The sequence below is a fragment of the Ambystoma mexicanum genome, chromosome 10 (genome assembly GCF_040938575.1).
Source record: "Ambystoma mexicanum isolate Mex_15411 chromosome 10, UKY_AmexF1_1, whole genome shotgun sequence".
Lineage (NCBI taxonomy): Eukaryota > Metazoa > Chordata > Amphibia > Caudata > Ambystomatidae > Ambystoma > Ambystoma mexicanum.
This window is the reverse complement of record NC_090932.1, coordinates 1,399,370,578-1,399,388,954: the sequence shown is the minus strand read 5'-3', so window position 1 is coordinate 1,399,388,954 and position 18,377 is coordinate 1,399,370,578. Positions and strand designations below refer to the sequence as shown.

General features: G+C 42.1%; 1 protein-coding gene across 3 annotated transcripts in view; it reads left to right on the top strand.

Annotated features, from left to right (window-relative positions):
• UBE3B (ubiquitin protein ligase E3B) overlaps window positions 1–18,377 on the top strand; it is a 2,019,282-nt gene that overhangs the window by 965,410 nt on the left and 1,035,495 nt on the right. For all 3 annotated transcript variants that reach the window (XM_069619417.1, XM_069619418.1, XM_069619419.1), the window contains exons 15-17: window positions 1,889–2,060; window positions 5,485–5,603; window positions 7,605–7,719. In XM_069619417.1, the coding sequence (XP_069475518.1) occupies window positions 1,889–2,060; window positions 5,485–5,603; window positions 7,605–7,719 (406 nt within the window). The remainder of the gene's footprint in view (window positions 1–1,888; window positions 2,061–5,484; window positions 5,604–7,604; window positions 7,720–18,377) is intronic.

Genomic DNA, 18,377 nt, shown 5'->3' with positions numbered 1-18,377 from the left:
ATTTCGACCATTCTTTGGTTTCTGTTGCATCAGCTACCCAAAGTGATGCCAAAGTCTTGGAACATCATTGTGGGAAGATGTTACTAGTTCACCTAAGAGGAGCCACAACGGTTTCTATGTAAGCCTAGACACAGTTTTACATATTGCAACATTATAACCCTCACTTTCATCAGTCACTGAAAACTGGGGTGATGGGCTTTCAAAATGTGCTATTACAAAACAAACTAATGTAGAAGCAGGAAAACCATGAAAAGGCTACATTTGAGAGTGAAATTAGCTGAGAATGTTTCGATTTGCTACAATGTTCAACTAATTTCCCAATAGATATTTTCCAGTTCAAGTTGTGTTTGGCAAATTAATGTTCTGTGCATGCATGATAAAATGTGTTCATTAGCGCTGGGCATTTTCTGAAATTATGCAAGTTTTAGCACATGTTTTTCATAGAATGTCACATCTACTTTTTGTATAATTGTTTTATGGATTTCCTGATGTCTTCAAGACATTTTCTCAAAAGTCTTGAAACAGGTTAATGCACACCTACATATTCTATCCACTAAATAACAAAGATTATTTGTTTTAAAATAGGTTGTATTTAAAACACTGTAAAACTGTCTACAAATATTTTAAAGGGGGAACTCGTAATTAAAATGTGCAACCATTTTTAGATTTCTTTTCAAATGTGAAACTGCAACATAAGCGTGTCAGGACTTTTTTGCCTTTTGTGGCAACAAATGAAATGTAGGCAGGATGACAATGGGCCTCATTACAAGTTTGGTGGTCCGGAAACAAGGATGCCGTTAGTGACGGTGCTGGTGCTTCCGTGAACCCATTCCCATGGAGTTTTATGGGACTCCATGGGCATGGGCACTAGCATTTTCCGCCACCTAGCTTCCCGGTCTGCCGGGACTTGTAATGTCCCGGTGACACTGGGACGCTAGGTGCCAGAAACAGTGTTACGAGGTCTGCGGCAACCCATCAGTTGCACCGGCGGGTTACTGCCAACGTTATTAGGAGGCCATTGACTAATAATTGTAATTGAAAGGCTTTTAAACTTTTACAGATATTTTTGAAATGTTTGAATTTGTTTTTTTAAAGGTTGCATTATTGATTTAACAGTGCCTCTGGGTTTGTTTTTAAATAGAATCATTATGAATTGTGTTTTGGGGACTTTTAAAATAGTTTTGATTTTAAATGAAATAGTGGAAAACCTTTTTATGGATTTTGTAAGCAGATGAAACTAACTGCCACTTTTTAGCTACAAGTACATTGATAGCTAACAGCTAGTTGGAAATGTTTCTAAGCTTGGCCTTGGATAGGGAGTTAGTGCTATTTGTCTAGAAAGTGGCAATGATAAGGTTGAAAGTCTTACATGGTACACATTCAAAACATTGAAATTAGTAAAATAATGTCAGTTTTAGGAAAAAAGGTATAGAGTTAATGAAATGCATTGTTTTATATTTAAGTTAGAATTGGTTGTTTAAAGATTGTACAAATATTAGGGTGTTTAACATAATTAGACTAAAGTTGAAAATGTTTTTTAGATATTCTTTCAAAGTTAAAATCGTTCATTTAAAGCTCAACTTTTTTATATTTTATAAAATGTATGAATAAGTAAAGATTTTATCTATGATGTTGTAATTAAAAAAAGATGTTTGGTATTGTTATAGTTTTAATTGATGATTAAAATCTCAAAAAATGTTAGTCATCTCACACTTATAACTTTATAGAAATGTGGGGGAAGGAGGCTGTGTCATTTTATGTTCATAAAACCCTGGACTTTCTTTAAATATTGCCACAACTTGATTATAAATATGTGCTTTTTTCTGAAAGGTAGTGTTGAGATTCTTACCATTTCTCAATGATTGTTTTATTCAATTTTCTTTCGTAGGTCTTACGCACCTTGACGACTTACTTCCGAAACTGTGGGCTTTTATTTGTGAATTAGGACCACAGGGTGGCTTAAAACTATTTATTGAATGCTTGAGCAATGACACAGAGGAATCCCAGAGGCTGTTGGCTATGCTAATGCTCTTTTGTGACTGTTCCCGTCATCTCATTACGTAGGTATTTTACAGCCTATTTTCCAAAACCAGTGCTATTTTTGTGTGACTGTAGTGTGCTTCTCCTCGGCTATCTGTAAATGTGTTAATAGAGGGAATACAAATGGTGTAAAAAAATATATAATAACTACGATTTATTTATTTTTCTAACAATGTTGGTCTATATTTGAGATGTTTTCATGATGAGTTATTCGATTGTGCATCTTCATTCTTTGGGACAATGTTTGTCAAATTGTAACCTCTATGGTAAGAAGTGCCTGTTCCAAATCAAAGCAAAGAATTTAAGAAGCTATTATTACATTCTTTTGCAATATGTCCATGGCTTAAATTATCATTGGTCGTAGTCTATGTTCCCGAAACAGATTTATGCATATGAGGAAACCCCAATATCATTTGCCACAATGGTTTTTATATTAGAAGACATTATTTAAATGTGTCTGAACAACCTGCACAAACTCTTGCCACCAAAATGCTGTCTGTCCTGAGGGAAGGGGGGGATCATGGTTGATGCATGCTGTTAGGGCAATGTGGAAAGGTTGCACAGCCAGTCATTCTCTGTTTTATTGATGCTGGAGAGGAATTATACCACGCATATAAAATATTGCCTTTTCTTGTTACCATAAAGCCAAAAGAAGTAACTGCACAGGTGTGTCTTTGGGGTTGTTTGGATTCATAGGTATTTCTTTTATTTTTAGACCGCAACCCCAGATTAAATGTTGTTTGCGCATTCAGTGCCCCCCCAATTCTTCCAAATGAAATATTCACCTTTCGGTAGAGAATGACGTTAGAAAAGCTTCAAATTTAGATTTTTCTGCGGAAGGACAAACATATCAAACTGAGCAGTGTTTAATATTGCACATTTTGTAACAGGCAGAGTATGAGGCAACAGCTTGGAGCAGTAATCGGTCATGTCAGAATTCAAACAAAGCCATAACATGTCAACATATGGGATTTTTCTAAATTACTTTGATACTTTCACAAAAGCCAATAGAAGTCCTGTGGAGGGAAAGAGGGTATGTTTTATGAAAGTATTTTCACTGATGAAGCTCCCTTTATGTGAATCCCGGATGAAGTGTCGAGGATGCTGATCAATGTGTGCTTTTGTATGTTAACTCTGACTTAAACAAAATGCTATCTTGAGCACTGTCGTTGAGTCAAGAAGTCGTTTTCGGTCTCTCAGATTATGAATAGGAGTATTTTTAACATATCCCTCCTGAGGCTTATTTAACATTTTGAGCACTGTGACTAATTACATTCAGAGGTGCAGGTGAGTGCTTTCACCCCCAGGTCCCTCCTGGGCCCTGGGGAGCAACATCTCAGCCTTTGTGGCTGCCCTCTTTCCCCCGATCGCCATATGCGCTTCCCTTGTCTTGAAGATGAGTGCTTACACCCCCCAGGTCCCTCCTGGGCCCTGGGGAGCAACATCTCAGCCTTTGTGGCTGCCCCCCAGCCACCGATCACCATCCGTGCCTCCCTTGTTTTTTTCCCGCGTCCCTTCTTCCGCCTCCCAGCCCACCCTCCTTCCCCTCCCCCGATTGGCTGGCTCACTGTTCATGACCCACCTTCCCAGGGCAGCCCTCTGCCCGGTAGCCCCAGCGGCTAAAGGCCCCAGGCAAAGGGCTGCTCCAACAAAGGCGGCTCCAAAGAGCCTCTGCAGGTGTCCACACGGGAAGCCAAGGAAGTCAGCAGACACCAACAAAAACTGTGAGTGTGGCATGGGTGGGGTGTAGAGCAATTACTCTACTCCAGAAAGCCCCTGCCACTCTACCTTACCTTTCCATAGCGTAGACTGCCATAGACTTACACAATGCATACTTAGAGAGACTTGTAACCACTGTAAATGGACTGTAAATGCTGCCTTGTAATACATATTAACTTACTTGCCTATGTTAGCTAGTGCCACACCTGGAGGGAACTGTGAAGATTAGCTTGCGTCGCATCTAGATAGAAATGTGAATGTTAGCACGTGCCACACTTGGATGGAATTCTTAGCTTTAGCTTGCGTCGCATCTAGACAGGATTCTGAATGTTAGCATGCGCCACACTTAAAAGAAACTGGGAATGATGACAAGTGCCACACTTTGATGGTATTGTGATCACTAGCCTGCCTCACATCTAGACAGAATATTGAAAATTAGCAAGTACCACACTCGGATGGAATAGTGAATGATAGCAAACATCACACCTAGACATAATTGCAAGGACCGCAATGCCAAATAACCAATCTACTAACAATTTCATCCCTCTGCATTCACCTCTCAAACTCTAACCAAACACAACCACAAGCCTAAAACACAGCAATCGGCACAAACTTCACTACACTGCAACAACAAAACAAGCCACACATAGACTTGTACAACAGCACACGACGACTACCAAACGTAAAACACCCCAAGCCCAGCGAACGGACCCACCGGGCTGAGGCTGCCAACAGAAGCTCACTGCTCTTTTGCACTTTTCCAGCTTATTCCCACTAACCCACCCCCCTCCTCCCTTTTTTCAGAGCCACCAGAGCGCCAGGGGACCACTCTGGTGGTGATAGTGCGCGGTACAAATATCCTTTAACATTAACATAATAATGACTAAGTTGCTGCAGTAATAAATGAACTCCTGGGTTGTTTCTTCAAGAAGGAATGCTTTTCTAGAACCATGCTGCATGTTTGCTTAAATTTCATAGCATTGCTGTAAGGTTTGAGGTTGAAATTGACCATTCACTGAAATATGATATATAATGATACATAGGAAGATTATGTTTAATCTTATAAACATTTACACAACAAATTATAGATTGGTGCATTTAGTATAAAAGAACCCCCCCATTGTTTGTAAGTGTGCCGACTAAACATTGCTGCGGCTGATCTTTCACTTGAGCAGTAAAGTTGTTTCTTTATAATTGCTCCAGAAGCCCAGTATATTTTGCATGAGTTTAAGATTCTGGGTTACAACATTATAGAAAATGCATGGCTCTATGTCAGCTAGGAATGCAAGTCTTGATATGATTACAGAGTTCCAATTGCTGGATGTAAAGCTTTAAATAGTCGCTCAACAAGAGATTGAAGTTATTAAATTATGATACTATAATTCACAGATCATTGTGACCACCCTAAAAAGCTTTTGGTATGAGGAATCCATTGTCGTTGTACTATTATGCAATCTGGTGTAGACTTTCCTGTGAATGTTCTGACAGGTGAAATTATCCTTGTTTTTAGTTGAGTCAAATCTCTATGCTCTATATGCTCGCAAGGTGCACAGAATCCATCAGTATTTGTAGGGATGGCAGAGATGTATTTCAGACTAAGAACTGTGCAGAAAAAGGACCAGAAACCGCATTGTGAGTGTCCTCCATAGAAATGAGGGCACTTTTATAGAAGTATTTTAGGAAAATGCAATAAAGGATAATTAAAGTTAACGGTTTGTCTTTTAGGATTCTTGATGACATAGAAGTGTATGAAGAGCAGATCTCATTCAAACTGGAAGAACTGGTCACCATCTCCTCCTTTCTGAATTCTTTTGTTTTTAAAATGATCTGGGATGGAATTCTAGGTAAGATTTAGCTACCATTTGACGGACACCAACCACAGACAAAGCCTTCTATTTCAAGCAATTTGAGCCTCTCATCCATTCGTATCTGCTTGTATAATTGGAATGATATAATTGTATTGGTGTTTGGTGCTATCACAATGACATTTATCACCTGAGCAGTTTAACCAAAGTATGTTAAAAAGGTGAGGACATTTATTCTGCATCAATCCATATTGATGTATTATGAAGGGGTATGTAGGTTTCAACACTGCCTCTGGATCCCATGGGCCTGCAATATTTGGCTTGACAAATATTTTGTACTAGGATTCTCTCAAGCAATAGTGAGGGCTCATGGGAGTTGTAGTTAAAAACCTCTGGCGAGCTATAGGTTGCAGACCCCCCTGAGTTATACCATGTCACCATAATACAGATCTAATGTCAGATCGTCAACACTAAACAGAAGCAATCAGTATTGTATGTGCACTCAGTAGTCATAAAAACGTATACATTATATTATTTAAAGGAAAACAAAAGTATGATTTTTTTTTTGGATGGAGTTGCACCTTTCTCGGACTATACATGCACGTTATTCGGGCCCCAGTTATAACTTTCTTATATTGTAAAAACTCTGGTTGTTTATGTAGCAGTACCATCGTGCCCAGGGTTCTGTGCCGAAAAATTCTGGAAAAAGATACTGTACTTTGCTTCCACTCTCTGCCTACCATACGCAAGTTTTTGTTTTGTTGAAAAGAAATATGACTTTCTCACATTGCCAAGTGTTAATGTCTTTCAGAACATGTGCATGTGCTTTCCATTTGGTGCTGTTGAATGTGCTATGGAAAAGTGTCCTGCTGCATATGTTTAACTGAAACTGGCATCTTGCAGAATAACAGATTTCTTGGATGTCCAGTGCTTACTTGAAGCTCAACTTCTCCAAGACCGAATTCCTACTCCTCACCAACAACACCGAACACCCAGACATACAGACCTGGCTATCAACCATGAACCTTGAGGGCTTCACGAACCTTGAGGGCTTCACACCCAAGCTCACCACCTGCACCAAGCCCCTCGGGTTCCACATCGACAAACACCTCTCCTTCAAGACACACATAGCTAAGAAAACTCAGACAGCTTGGTTTCGGCTCTCCCTTCTGCAGAAAGTCAAGCCCTCTGGACAACTTTAGATCCACTTTTTAAGCACTTGCCCGATCCCACCTGTATGGGCTCAATGCCCTCCTCGAATACCTCCCGTCCTCCTCCCTAGTGCCCCTGAGAAGTCACTACATGCCTCATCAAGGGTCTATGCAGATATGACCACATCACCCCAGCTCTCATCGACCTTCACTGGCTCCCACTGCATGCACAAATCACCTTCAAGTCTTGCTGCCTCATCTATAAGCCAGTCGCTCTCAAGTCACCCAGCTATCTCGTGGCACCACCAGAAGCCAGGACACGTGCAGACATGAAATCTGCAGCTGCAAAAAGGAAAGGGCCAGAAATCAAGCCTTCTCTGCCTACGCCCCAAGATTATGGAATCTCCTCCCTGTCAGCATCAGACTTTCCCACATGCTCCTACAATTCAGAAAATAACTGAAGACCCACCTCTTCAAGGAGTCTCTCCTCAACACCTAGGCCATCATGGTGCCCACCCCCCCAGCCCTCCACCACCTGACTTGCTTGACGCTGTCTGCCCCTCTTCTCCCACCAACCTGTACAGCTGTACCCCTCCTTTGTGTCCCTCTGTATCCTACCCCCTGCTGTATATCTGTTCTATTGTTACCTATGAAAGGCGCTCCACTCTGCATCTGCACTGTTGTATACCTCTGTAAAGCACTCTGTTGCTTCTTGAAGCTAGGTTCTTGCTCAATAAATACAATAATAATAATAACAGAACATTCAGTACAGGCTAATGTTTTGTGTAACTATTTTAATCAACTTTGGCTGTAGCTCTGTGTTTGCATAGTGGTTGTTTGTGTCTCTTTGTGCTACCTATATCCGCTTTCTATTTGTATTTGTTTTTAGAGAACGCTAAAGCGGAGACACTCGAGCTGTTTCATTCTGTCCATGGTTGGTTGATGGTCTTGTATGAAAGGGACTGTCGCAGACGCTTTGCACCTGATGACCATTGGTTACGAAAGTAAGTGCAACACCTTTACCCTTGAAAAGAGATTTTAGACATGCTCCCCTTTTGTCTTTGAGATATTTTGCCGGTCTTATTGCCCATCGGGGGTGTTGCTAGGTTTGTAAAGGATCCGGGGCTATGCTAATGTCAGGACTGTCGGGACTCGGGGCTAGCTAGCCTTTTGGGTGTAGCCCCTGATGTTCTATTCAGGGTTACAGTCAAAAGACCTGGGTCTAAAGCCCACTCAGCCCCCCCAGCAACGTCCCTGTTGCCCACTTAAGTTTGTGTTTGCAACAATGTGAAACTGCTTACGGCGTTTCTCTGCATGTCATACTATCATTTGCCATATTACCCCCTATATTAAAGGAATTAGTACATAGTATCTCCCTCTCTTCTGGCATGGCTCATATTCACTATATTTCTCCAGCATCGTATCATTATATTCATACGCATCAGAATAGTTCCACAAAGATAGGACGGATCCACAAACAATTTTCCACTACTGATTTGTTTTGTTTTTCAAAAGCCCTATACTGTGTGATGAATGATGAATCCAATGGAGTCATCACTGATTCCCCAGCAGTGACCTTGTCACATGTGGCCAGGGGACAGCAGCCGCTACCTGATCCTGACCCTGTGGGTGGCTATGTGAGGGAGGATCACATGGGAGGAGACAACTACCGGGTAGATGTCATGGCTTCATTGGATGAGGTGCAGTATTCCCCCTTTACCCATGAGGAAGACTCCCTGATACCAATACCCTAATGGCCTATTGCCATGTGTGTGTTCCCCCCGTGAGTAAAACAAAGAAACCTTTTCCCAATATTCTTTAGGTCGAACTCCCATCTATGACCCGAAGCATAAAAGATCCAGAAAAACACCTGTCACTTTTGTCTCCTCTCCTTGTGGAACTGATCTTTCATGTGGAATCATTGAGAGAAGTTACCCAAAAGCTGTGCATCTAGTAACATCAGTGGACTCCAACTTCCACAACCACCTAAGTACTGAGACGTGGAGGATGAAGGAATTGGTGCAAAGCAACAGGAGACTCAAGATCAATGAACTTGCTAGTTGTTAGGTGAAAACACCTGTGTGCGGGACATTTAAAAATGGAAACTGCACTATGAGAAATGTTTCAGGAGAAAACATTGCATTTTCCGCAGAGGCGGGCAAACGCTGGAGTCCGAACTGCTTGGTCACATCCCTTCTGCGCAAGACCACAAGCATCCCCAAACATGTTTTGGCCTCATTGGGCGTCATCAGTGAAGAGCTTCTTGAGTCTCTAGGCCCAGCAGGCACGGGAACCACGTCTGGGCATACCCTTCCCACTCAGGGTGACTAAGGCAAAACAAAAGAGGTAATGGCTGTAAGGAACTCATGGTGGCAACAGTAAAGACAGACACAAGTGATCACAGTCAAAGGGTGTTTATTAAACTGTATAGGTAGGTTGGAAAAACACTTAATCTTAACCTAAATCTAAGATGGGAGCAAGCTTCGACCATAAAACAAACATAAGGCAGTCTGAGTGGCTTCTTGTCAAATAAAAAGGGCCTATACTAAAAAACGTATTGCCAATCCTTACGTTAAATACAAAATGAAGTGTGGGATAATATTTTTTTCATTTATTGTCGTATATGGTTAACTTAACCTTTTTAACCTTTTACAACCATACAAACAATCAATCCACATTTCCATATTTACCATAAAACAGTCACATAGGTTTAAAAAGAAAACAAGAACAAAAGAGGGAAGAGAAAAGAATCAACAATAAAACAGTTCATACAATCAAACCAAGCTTCCTATTTACAATTGACTATCTAATCCATAATTAATTTCCTCTCCCCCTCATATCAAGGGTGTCCAGTCAACTGGTCGACGACAAACTGGTCGACTGCAATTTGGTCGACACCATTTGGTCGAATGCCAAATGGTCGAATTTTTTTTTTTTTTATATATATATATGTGTTTTGTGGGTTTTCGTGTGGGGAAAAAAAAATAAAAAAGAAAAAAAAGGGGGTTGGGGGGGGGGACCCCCCCACAAAAAACCAAAAAATGGGTAAAACAAAAAAAAAAAAAATTCAACCATTTGGCATTCGACCAAATGGTGTCGACCAAATTGTCTGTCGACCAAATGTTTTCGACCATTTGACTGGTAACCCATATCAAGATCTCTGTTGATAAAAAAAACCCAAGTAAAAACTTCAAATATATTCTATTTGCTTTCCCTCTTCACAATTACAAAAAATCTCACATTTTTCTAACATTTGAATCACTAATATTACCATACGCTGCGAGTGACCATCAGTCAGTCTTTCCCAGAATGATTCTTGCATATAGGGAGTTGTTTCGCACACAAGTTTTATTAAAGAAAAGCAACCTAGCATTCCTTGTGCCTTCACAGGTCAGTAAGAGATGTTTTATGGACTGAGCTGCTGGATTTTTACAGATCTGACATAGTTTTCGGGCAGTGTCCCCCAGCCCTCTTTTCGCCAGAACTTCACTTGTATGTATAGCATTCAGCCTAAGTCTTAGGAATTTGTACCGAATTCTCCAATCAGGAAACTTTGTTAGATATTTACTCAACAAGCCTAGTTTCCTATCTGCTACCTGCAGGGGATTAGGGTTGGACCCCGACCGTATTCCTTCTATCCAATCCATTTCGTCCCATCTCCTTTTTGCTTTCACCGGGTTCTCTGAAAGAGTTTTTCTCTCTATATCGGCAGTAAAAAGAAGTTCTCCCACCTGAAGACTCAAGTTCGAAAGAATTTTTCGATTTCTTTCATCTCCATGTGCACTTCTATAGCTGCATATAGAAAGTTGTCCTGTGCATTGCTTATCCGTTGGAACAATGATATTAATTTCCAACCTGCCTGAGCTTCCAAGGATCTTAGACCCAGTTCATATCTGATGTTACCTATCGACAGGCTCATTGGTAAACCCAACGCTTGTTTCCAAGAGAGAACTTCCCATTTTTGCCATGTGGCGTTCCAAAGCAGAGATTTCGCCTCCAATCCATATAGCAGAACTGGGACTACCTTTGCTTGGTAGAATCTCAATAACGGAATAATTAAGAATCTACCATATTTCCATAGTATCTTCTTCATTTGTGCAGCTAAAGATTTTATTTTCAATGCGATGTCCTGCTCTGCTTTACACACTGCTGGTAGAGCATAGATTTTATAGCCAAGGTAAGTCAACTCTTCCACCCTTGTTATCTTCTCACCGCCCATTGACCATTGTTGGTATGCAATTTTGTTTGTTTTTCTGCCTGAAACCCCTAATTTTCGATTTTTTGGGATTTAACTCTAAACCATTTTCAGTCGCATAGCAATGCAGGCCATTCAGAAGACGTTGTAGTCCGATGGCTGTTCTGTCCAAAACCACAACGTTGTGTGCGTAGGCAAGCCAGTGCAGCTTTGTCCCATTCAACACTGGGCTTGCCAACGCAGGCGGAGCTAGATAATCACCAATGTCGGTTGTATATAGATTGAAAAACAACGGTGCCCCTAGACACCCTTGGCAAACTCCCCAATTAACTCCAACTGGTTCGGACAGATAGCCTTCCTCATCCAGCCGCACTATAATGGCGTTCTCTTTGTGAAACTCTATAAGCATCCCCAGAATTCCCTCTGGGATCCCCTTTGCCCTCATCTTCTTCCAAAGCCTTCCCCTGTCCACCTGATTGAAGGCCTTGGAGAAGTCGACCCAGGCCCCGAACAGTTGCTGGCCTCCACTTTTACTTGTATTTTCACTTAGCAAATTTAGCATCAAGCCGTTTGCTGCAGTAGACAGTCCCCTCCTGAAAACAGTTTAACATTTAGATAGAAACTTCACTTTTCTTTCCCACTTCTCCACCTCACCCAGCAGCAATTTCATGAACATTTTACTGTCTATGTCCAGGAGGGCGATAGGGCGGTACTTTACTGCCTCCGTCCTATCTCCCCCCTTAAACAAAGGAATTATAGTGGCAGATCGCCAGGAAGAGGGGAATTGTTTTTGTTGCCAAAAATTCCTTGAAGAGCCAATTTAGCAGTTACGCCCAGAGGGATGGCCTACTCTTTAAAACCTGATAACTCATACCATTCTGGCACACTGCTTTTGAAGTGGAACTCTTCCTAATTAGATCTTCAATATCTGACTCGTCAAAGGCTAGGTTCCAGGCTACTTGTTTATTATAATAAAAAGTTGTTTTCTCTGGCTTTCCAAAGACCGAACCTAGATGACTGATCCAATCTCTTTCTGATACCAAGTTACAGTGCTGATTTCCCGATTTCCCCTCCAATTGATGTACTGTCCAGAACTCTCTGGAATCTTTTTTCCCAATAAGCTCTAACATAAGTTCCCCATCCTGTTGCAACCTTTCCATTTTTCTGGAAACCGACCATGCTTTATAGTTTTTAATCGGGCATCTTTCCTCTTCTTTCAATACATCTCTATTTCCATTACATTTTTTTACTAATGTTATGTTCCTATTTAATTCCTTTTTCCTTGATATAGTTTCCTCGTCATATGCATGTCGGTGAGTTTGTTTACGTCCACTTCCCTTCAGACTTGGTGATAGACCAGACAAATTTTACAAACCCTTCCGGATGGCAATTTTTACGTTGTACTTCCTCTGATAGATCCTCTAACCCCTCATTGAGTTTTTTTCCTTCAAATTTATATTTAGATAAACATACTCTACCCTTTCTACACTTAATTGCCTGAGTGTCTCTCTCCTGTGGGTCTAAAAGTATGTCTGGGAATATAAGCTCAAGACAATGATGATCGCTGTCTCCCCCCTCTCGTATATTTAATGTAACCTTTTGTTCAAACAGAGCACTTGACAGAAACAAGTAGTCAAGGGTTGAAACAGATATACCTTGAATTCTAGTTGGATTTGCCGGCATATCCCCCGGCAGATTTCCATTCGCTATTTTTAGCCCCCAGTCCTTTAGAAATTCCACCCAAAGACATCATTTTTCTTTTATTCTGCGCCCAGATCGCTTTGTTTGATCTCTTGTCAATTGAACACATTGGGAGTTCAGATCCTCTCCCAATATTATTTCTGCACCTGTATATAACATTCTCATTTTCCCCAATGATGTTGCTACCTCATTCAAGAAAACCCTGAGCTCCGAACACACAGGATTCCAATAAATGTTATAAAATATCATGTCCAGGACCCCACTTTTTGTCTCAGGGATGCTTTGCAAATTTGCAGGCTCTGAGTATTACATAATACTGGGGTAATATCTTTAAGTTTAGGGTATTTAAATGCCAAGAGTAGGCCTCCACTAGGTCATCCCATGGCTTTCTGAAAGGCCTCTTGTCCCACTACATGGTACCCCTCCACTGCAATTTGATTCACCAACCATGTTTCTTGCAACATGATCACATCTCCCTCCCCGAAGCGATACTTTTTCATGGTTCATGGTCCTGGACGTGAAATTATTGGGGCCCCGTGTGTTCCAACAGAAGATATTCAGTCCCTCACTTTTAATGATGTTTTTGGCTGAGCCCAAACTTCTGCAAAACTTCTGTTAAAATACTCTGAAGCATAGATAATGTATCTTCTTTTCGCAAGCTCTTGGAGACTTCAACTGTATTGCAAGGACTACAAGTTGGGATGGCATTGTCCTTTTTGCTCCCCCATTTTGGGGACCATTTCAAGCCCCCTCCAGAAGCTGTTAATGATCTCTCTGGCTGGTTGCTTGAAACTAATAAGTCAAGTTTTCTTAGGTCCACTAAGGCTCTGTTTATGGCCTCATGGGCCTCTCTTGAAGAGAACCCAACCTCTACTACATAAGGGTGCTCATGGTTAGGAAATCTCACAAACTCGATATCCTGAGTATTCAGTAGGTGGAGACTTGGTATTTTCTTCATCATAGACAAAATCACTAATTATTCAAAGATGTTGTCTTGTTTTTGTTTGTGATGATAGAAAGCCAAATGATTGGCATGACGAAAGACGGCAACTCTTTCACCCCCTTTTCGGTTTGTTTGTCCAATTCACCCTGGGGTTCCTCCATGCATGTGCTTGCCTCCAACAAGTTATCTAATTTAGTGGTCTTCCCTGTACCATTACTGATGGAGCTGATCATTCTACATTTACCTTCACCCACTCTGGTTTCTTCTCCACTGGCTAACATTTTTTTCTTTATCTGTGCTTCTTTCAGAAATATCGGGGCAATCTTCTGATTAGCTTTCATTTTGCTGGAACTGTCGCCCCTGGATAGTAATGAGGCCGCTCCTGGCTTTTGCTTAGACTTCAGAAATATGGGGGCTATCGGCAAGATCTCTTGCCTTTGCAGAACCATTACCTGAACCCGTAGTACCAAATAATTCTCCGATACAGATGGGCTCTAGTCCATTAGATGTTCTCATTCTGGCCTCTCTGAGGCTTGCCAACCCTCCAGTTTGGGAGCTTGTCGATAGCAATGTTGGATTTTGTTTTTTGTTTTTTGGAGAAGGAAGTTTGACCACCTGACTCTTTTTGCAATTTTCTCCCTGCCCTTTCCCCTCCTTATTCATATCTTCCTTTCCTGAGTTCTTTACAGGTGAGGCTGGCTCTATCACCTCCAGTTCGTCCCCTGTTGCCGTCAAAATGGCGTTAACAATTTTTTTCAGGAGTGAATTTGTTTCAGAGGTTTTGTTTCTGGTCTTTTTCTGGTTCTTTGATTTCTTTTACCTTTTTTTGGGCTGCAGTTCCTTTCAATCTTCTTTGTCTCCTTGCTTCTCTTTTTCTATCTCTTCTGTCTCCCATAGGAACATTTTGACTCTGAATTTCTTATTGCCTTTCCTTGATTTGATGGAATAACCTCTACTGGATTTGCCAACTCCTCTTCATCCTGAATTCCTTCACCAACGTTTGCCAAATGTCTAAATTCTTCTAGAACTGATTCTGGGAGTGGAGTATCATCTATCTGAGAATTAGGCTCTTCTACAAGACCAATCCCATTCTCCTCTGACCATCTTTGGTTAAAAATATGGAGTTGTTGCAATAAATCCTGCTTTACTGTGCGGTCCGGAATTTCTTCTTTTTCCCATGCTAACATTGATGGATGGATAGCCGATAGGTCTAAACCTTGTTTTGTAATCTCCACTTTCAACTCCTGCAGTTTATGCATGCATGCTGCACCCCACCACTGCTCCATCCAATGAGGCCAATTCATTTGTCAACTCTAACAGAGAACCTGTTTGAGAAACTGTACCTCTCCCCTCAGTAATTCGAACACTGAGACTAGAGAATTGAGATAATTCAAGGCAGTCAGGGTGTTTCCATTTATTTGGCTTCCCGAGGGGCATTTTTGTCCTGGTTGCAGACTCGAATAGTCAGATCCCCCCTGCTGATTGTCTAACATTCCTTCCCCCTCTGTTAGGCAGAATCACATGCAGTACCCTTTGGGAACACTACATGCAATTAAGACAAGTGTAAGCACAATTTCACCTTTGGTAGAAGCCTGTACTACTCAGTAAAGTGGTAGCGATGGCTGAGCAGCCAGACTTATCTCAAGAGTTTAAGAGAGCAGTAGAACAAGTTACACAAAGGACAAACCAATACAGTGATTCAAATATACACTTACTCAAGGTTTCTTGGTAAAAGAATATACATTTATTTACCAAGTCAGTTAGAAAACATTACACTAGCATATGCAGCTCAATATCACACACTAATAAACCACAAAAAATACAACGAGCTTGTAAATGAACAAGTTTAGCTCCACTGAAGTGGGAGCAAAATGGCACTTCAGGTACTTATTAAAGGGGTAAAAAGACAAGGTTATAAAAATAGACAGCCCAAATACATTCATAGGCAGGGCAAAGGGTTTCAGTTATCTACAACCAGCAATTCTTCTCAAAGGCCTGGGCCAAAGTCAATGGTTCAGAGTCTTTGTATAGGATAGCACAGTTCTGGTAGTAACAGTTAAGTCTTTGCCACAGAGTTTAGAAGAATTTGGCTTGGCGAAAATGTGATGAATGTTTAGGGAAGGACACGCCTTCGAAGTTGAGGAAAGTTTCAGGCACTTTCACGATGGCCGAAAAGATTTCCGGACCGCGTTTGGACAGTACCTTGTTAATGAAGAAAGCTGTAGCTGAGGCAGTTGTTCCTGGCAGTTCGAGCAGATCTCACTGTTCATTTCAGTCGTGGGGACAAGAAGGAGGACGTTGGGAGGTTCCTGCACTGCCCAGGGATGAAGCCAAAAGCTTAGCAGGACGTCGGTTTAAGGTGTGAGTGCTTTAAAGTCCACAAGCTGGTTTCCTTCCCTCTGGCTATCCGGTTTTCAACAGCACTCTGATTAAAATTCGACCACATGGGGACGGTGTCCAGGCTTGCGAGTTGGTTGTTCCCACCAAACTCAAGGGAAGAAGTTAACCTTAAAGGGCTTCTCTGTCGATTGGAGTTTCAGGCAATTCGGACCTGCAGCAGGACTTCACCGGTCGTCCAGGAGTTGCAGCAGTCCTCTTCTTTCAGTTCGTCTTCGGTTCTTTCGTTCCAGTGGTCGTCTCTGCTTTCCAAGTCCCAGAGACCTGCCTTTAAACAGTTTTCCCCCATTCATTCCAGCCTGGCTGTCACTCACACGGCAGGGTGGCTGTCCTTGCCGGACAGCCAGCCGGCCAATCACGCCTGGGTGCATTCAGGTCTCCTAGGAGACTAAGCACAGGGAGTTTCGGGCACCTCCCTCACATCCTGTCGACCCCCAGAACCTCAGGCGCCAGAGGAGGGCTTCAGCACTGAGGCCCGCCAAAGGCCAACGAACAAAGGGACCAAACCTGGTTTGGCATGCAGACAAAAACACAAGAAGGACTTTTCCTAAAAGAAATGGCGAAAAAAGATGACCAGAGTCTGTTTTTACAGATAGGTCTGGGGCGCCATATTGAAAAACATGGCTGACCCGATTTTTAGCTACCATTGATAGCGGTCATGAAAAATCACGGTAGTTGATCTAAACCACTGCCACCACCCATTTAAAGTAGGAAAAGGTAACATTTGACTGTTACATGAGTGTTTTGACTCGGGGGGGGGGGGGGAACTAGGCAACCCCTCCAGCTCTCTATAGGAAGATAGTGTGTGCTGGGTCAGTAAATTTACTGATTAGTAAAGTCAATTTAATTTTACATGCTCTGGGAGACAGTAGTCAGTCCCAGAGAAGGTATTTAAACCTTGGGAAGTCTGAAAGACATCCCTGTGCCACTGCACTGAAGGTGCTGTGTGACACACAGAAAAAGATGATGCCTATGGAGTTGTGTCAAAACTCCAAAGCCAAAGAACACAAAAGTAAAACACACATCAAAATACATGAAGCAGTGGGAAAAAAAGGTTCACACTCTTTCCAGGTAAAAAATCAAATCCCAGAAATCCAGCAACTCAACTGGTCTCAAAAGGTAAGGGAAATTAGCACATTTTGAGAATTCTCCCTAACATGCAGCAGATGTCAACGGTACACTGGGCCCTCCTCTGCTGATAAACAAGCCGGGGGGGACACACTTGTCTCCGTAGTACCAACCTTGACTCCAGAGAGAAGAAAAGCAAAGTGGTTCATCACAGCCGGTGAGTCGAGGGGAGAGCCGTTAAGAAACCAAACTGTTTTGAACGAAAGTAGCAAGTGGCTAATTGAATTGTGAAAGAGTACAAAGAACTGTTGATAACAGAAAACCAGCAACAGAAGAGTCGGGCATCACATGGGTTCTCAATCAGGAAACTCTGGGCTATTACCGATTGTTGAAACTACCGTTACCAGAAGGCCTTGGGGAAGGCAAGAACGGGGTCAAAGTGGTCATACATGGTCCAGCAAAATGTTCTGTAGAGTCGAAGGTCTTTGACCGAAATACGAATGTAAAGCTAAGGGGAGTCAATCCCGTATCGTAAGAACTGCTTGAGAAAATGAGCGATTGACGAGGTTGGCAAGAGTGAACCCGAAGGAGGAATGCCGATAAACAGGAGGTAAAGTCTTAAGTCCCGATATACAGTGTGTTGACAAGAGTGAACCCGGCAGAGGGATGTCCACAGTGAACTCTTTAAAAGGACATTAAGATTTGTGAATGTCAGAGATGAAATTGTGTTGAGAAGCCGTTGTGAACCTGGCTGAGGGAGGCTAAATAGTGAGAAGGATCTGAGCCCGGAAGAGCGGGACCCAGGTGTGGAAAATCCCCACCAAGCCATTATAAACCCGACAGAGGGACACTGACATTCGAGAGGGGTCTGAGCCCAGAAGACGGGGATCCCAGGGTGTGAAAGCATCACCCAAAGTGCAATCAGAAAATAGCTTTTGTTGAACTTTTACTTTGAGACAGTGAACCTATCAGGCCCTCTGAAACAAGAAAACTTAGCTACCGAAGGTCCTGATATCATTCAAAACATTTTGTAGATCTGAGCCCGGAAGAGGGGCATCCAGGGGTGAAAGGTCATCACCCGCTGTGTAAACATAAAGGAACTTTTGTTTATTATTTTGAAACACGTCAGGTCCTCAGAGGCAAGAGACTTTTTGTAGAAAAGACACTTCACTGAAGGCCCTGCTTGCTGAGAGCGGAACTGTTGGCTTGTGCTGGGAAAGCTCGAGCGTGTACTTTGCTCCAAAATGCTACCTTATCCCGTGCTGAAAACATTGGGAAAGGAGACCCTAACTAGCGCATCCTGACTTATTATTTGGAACACTTCTTTCTTATGAACGTTATCCCACACTTCAATTTGT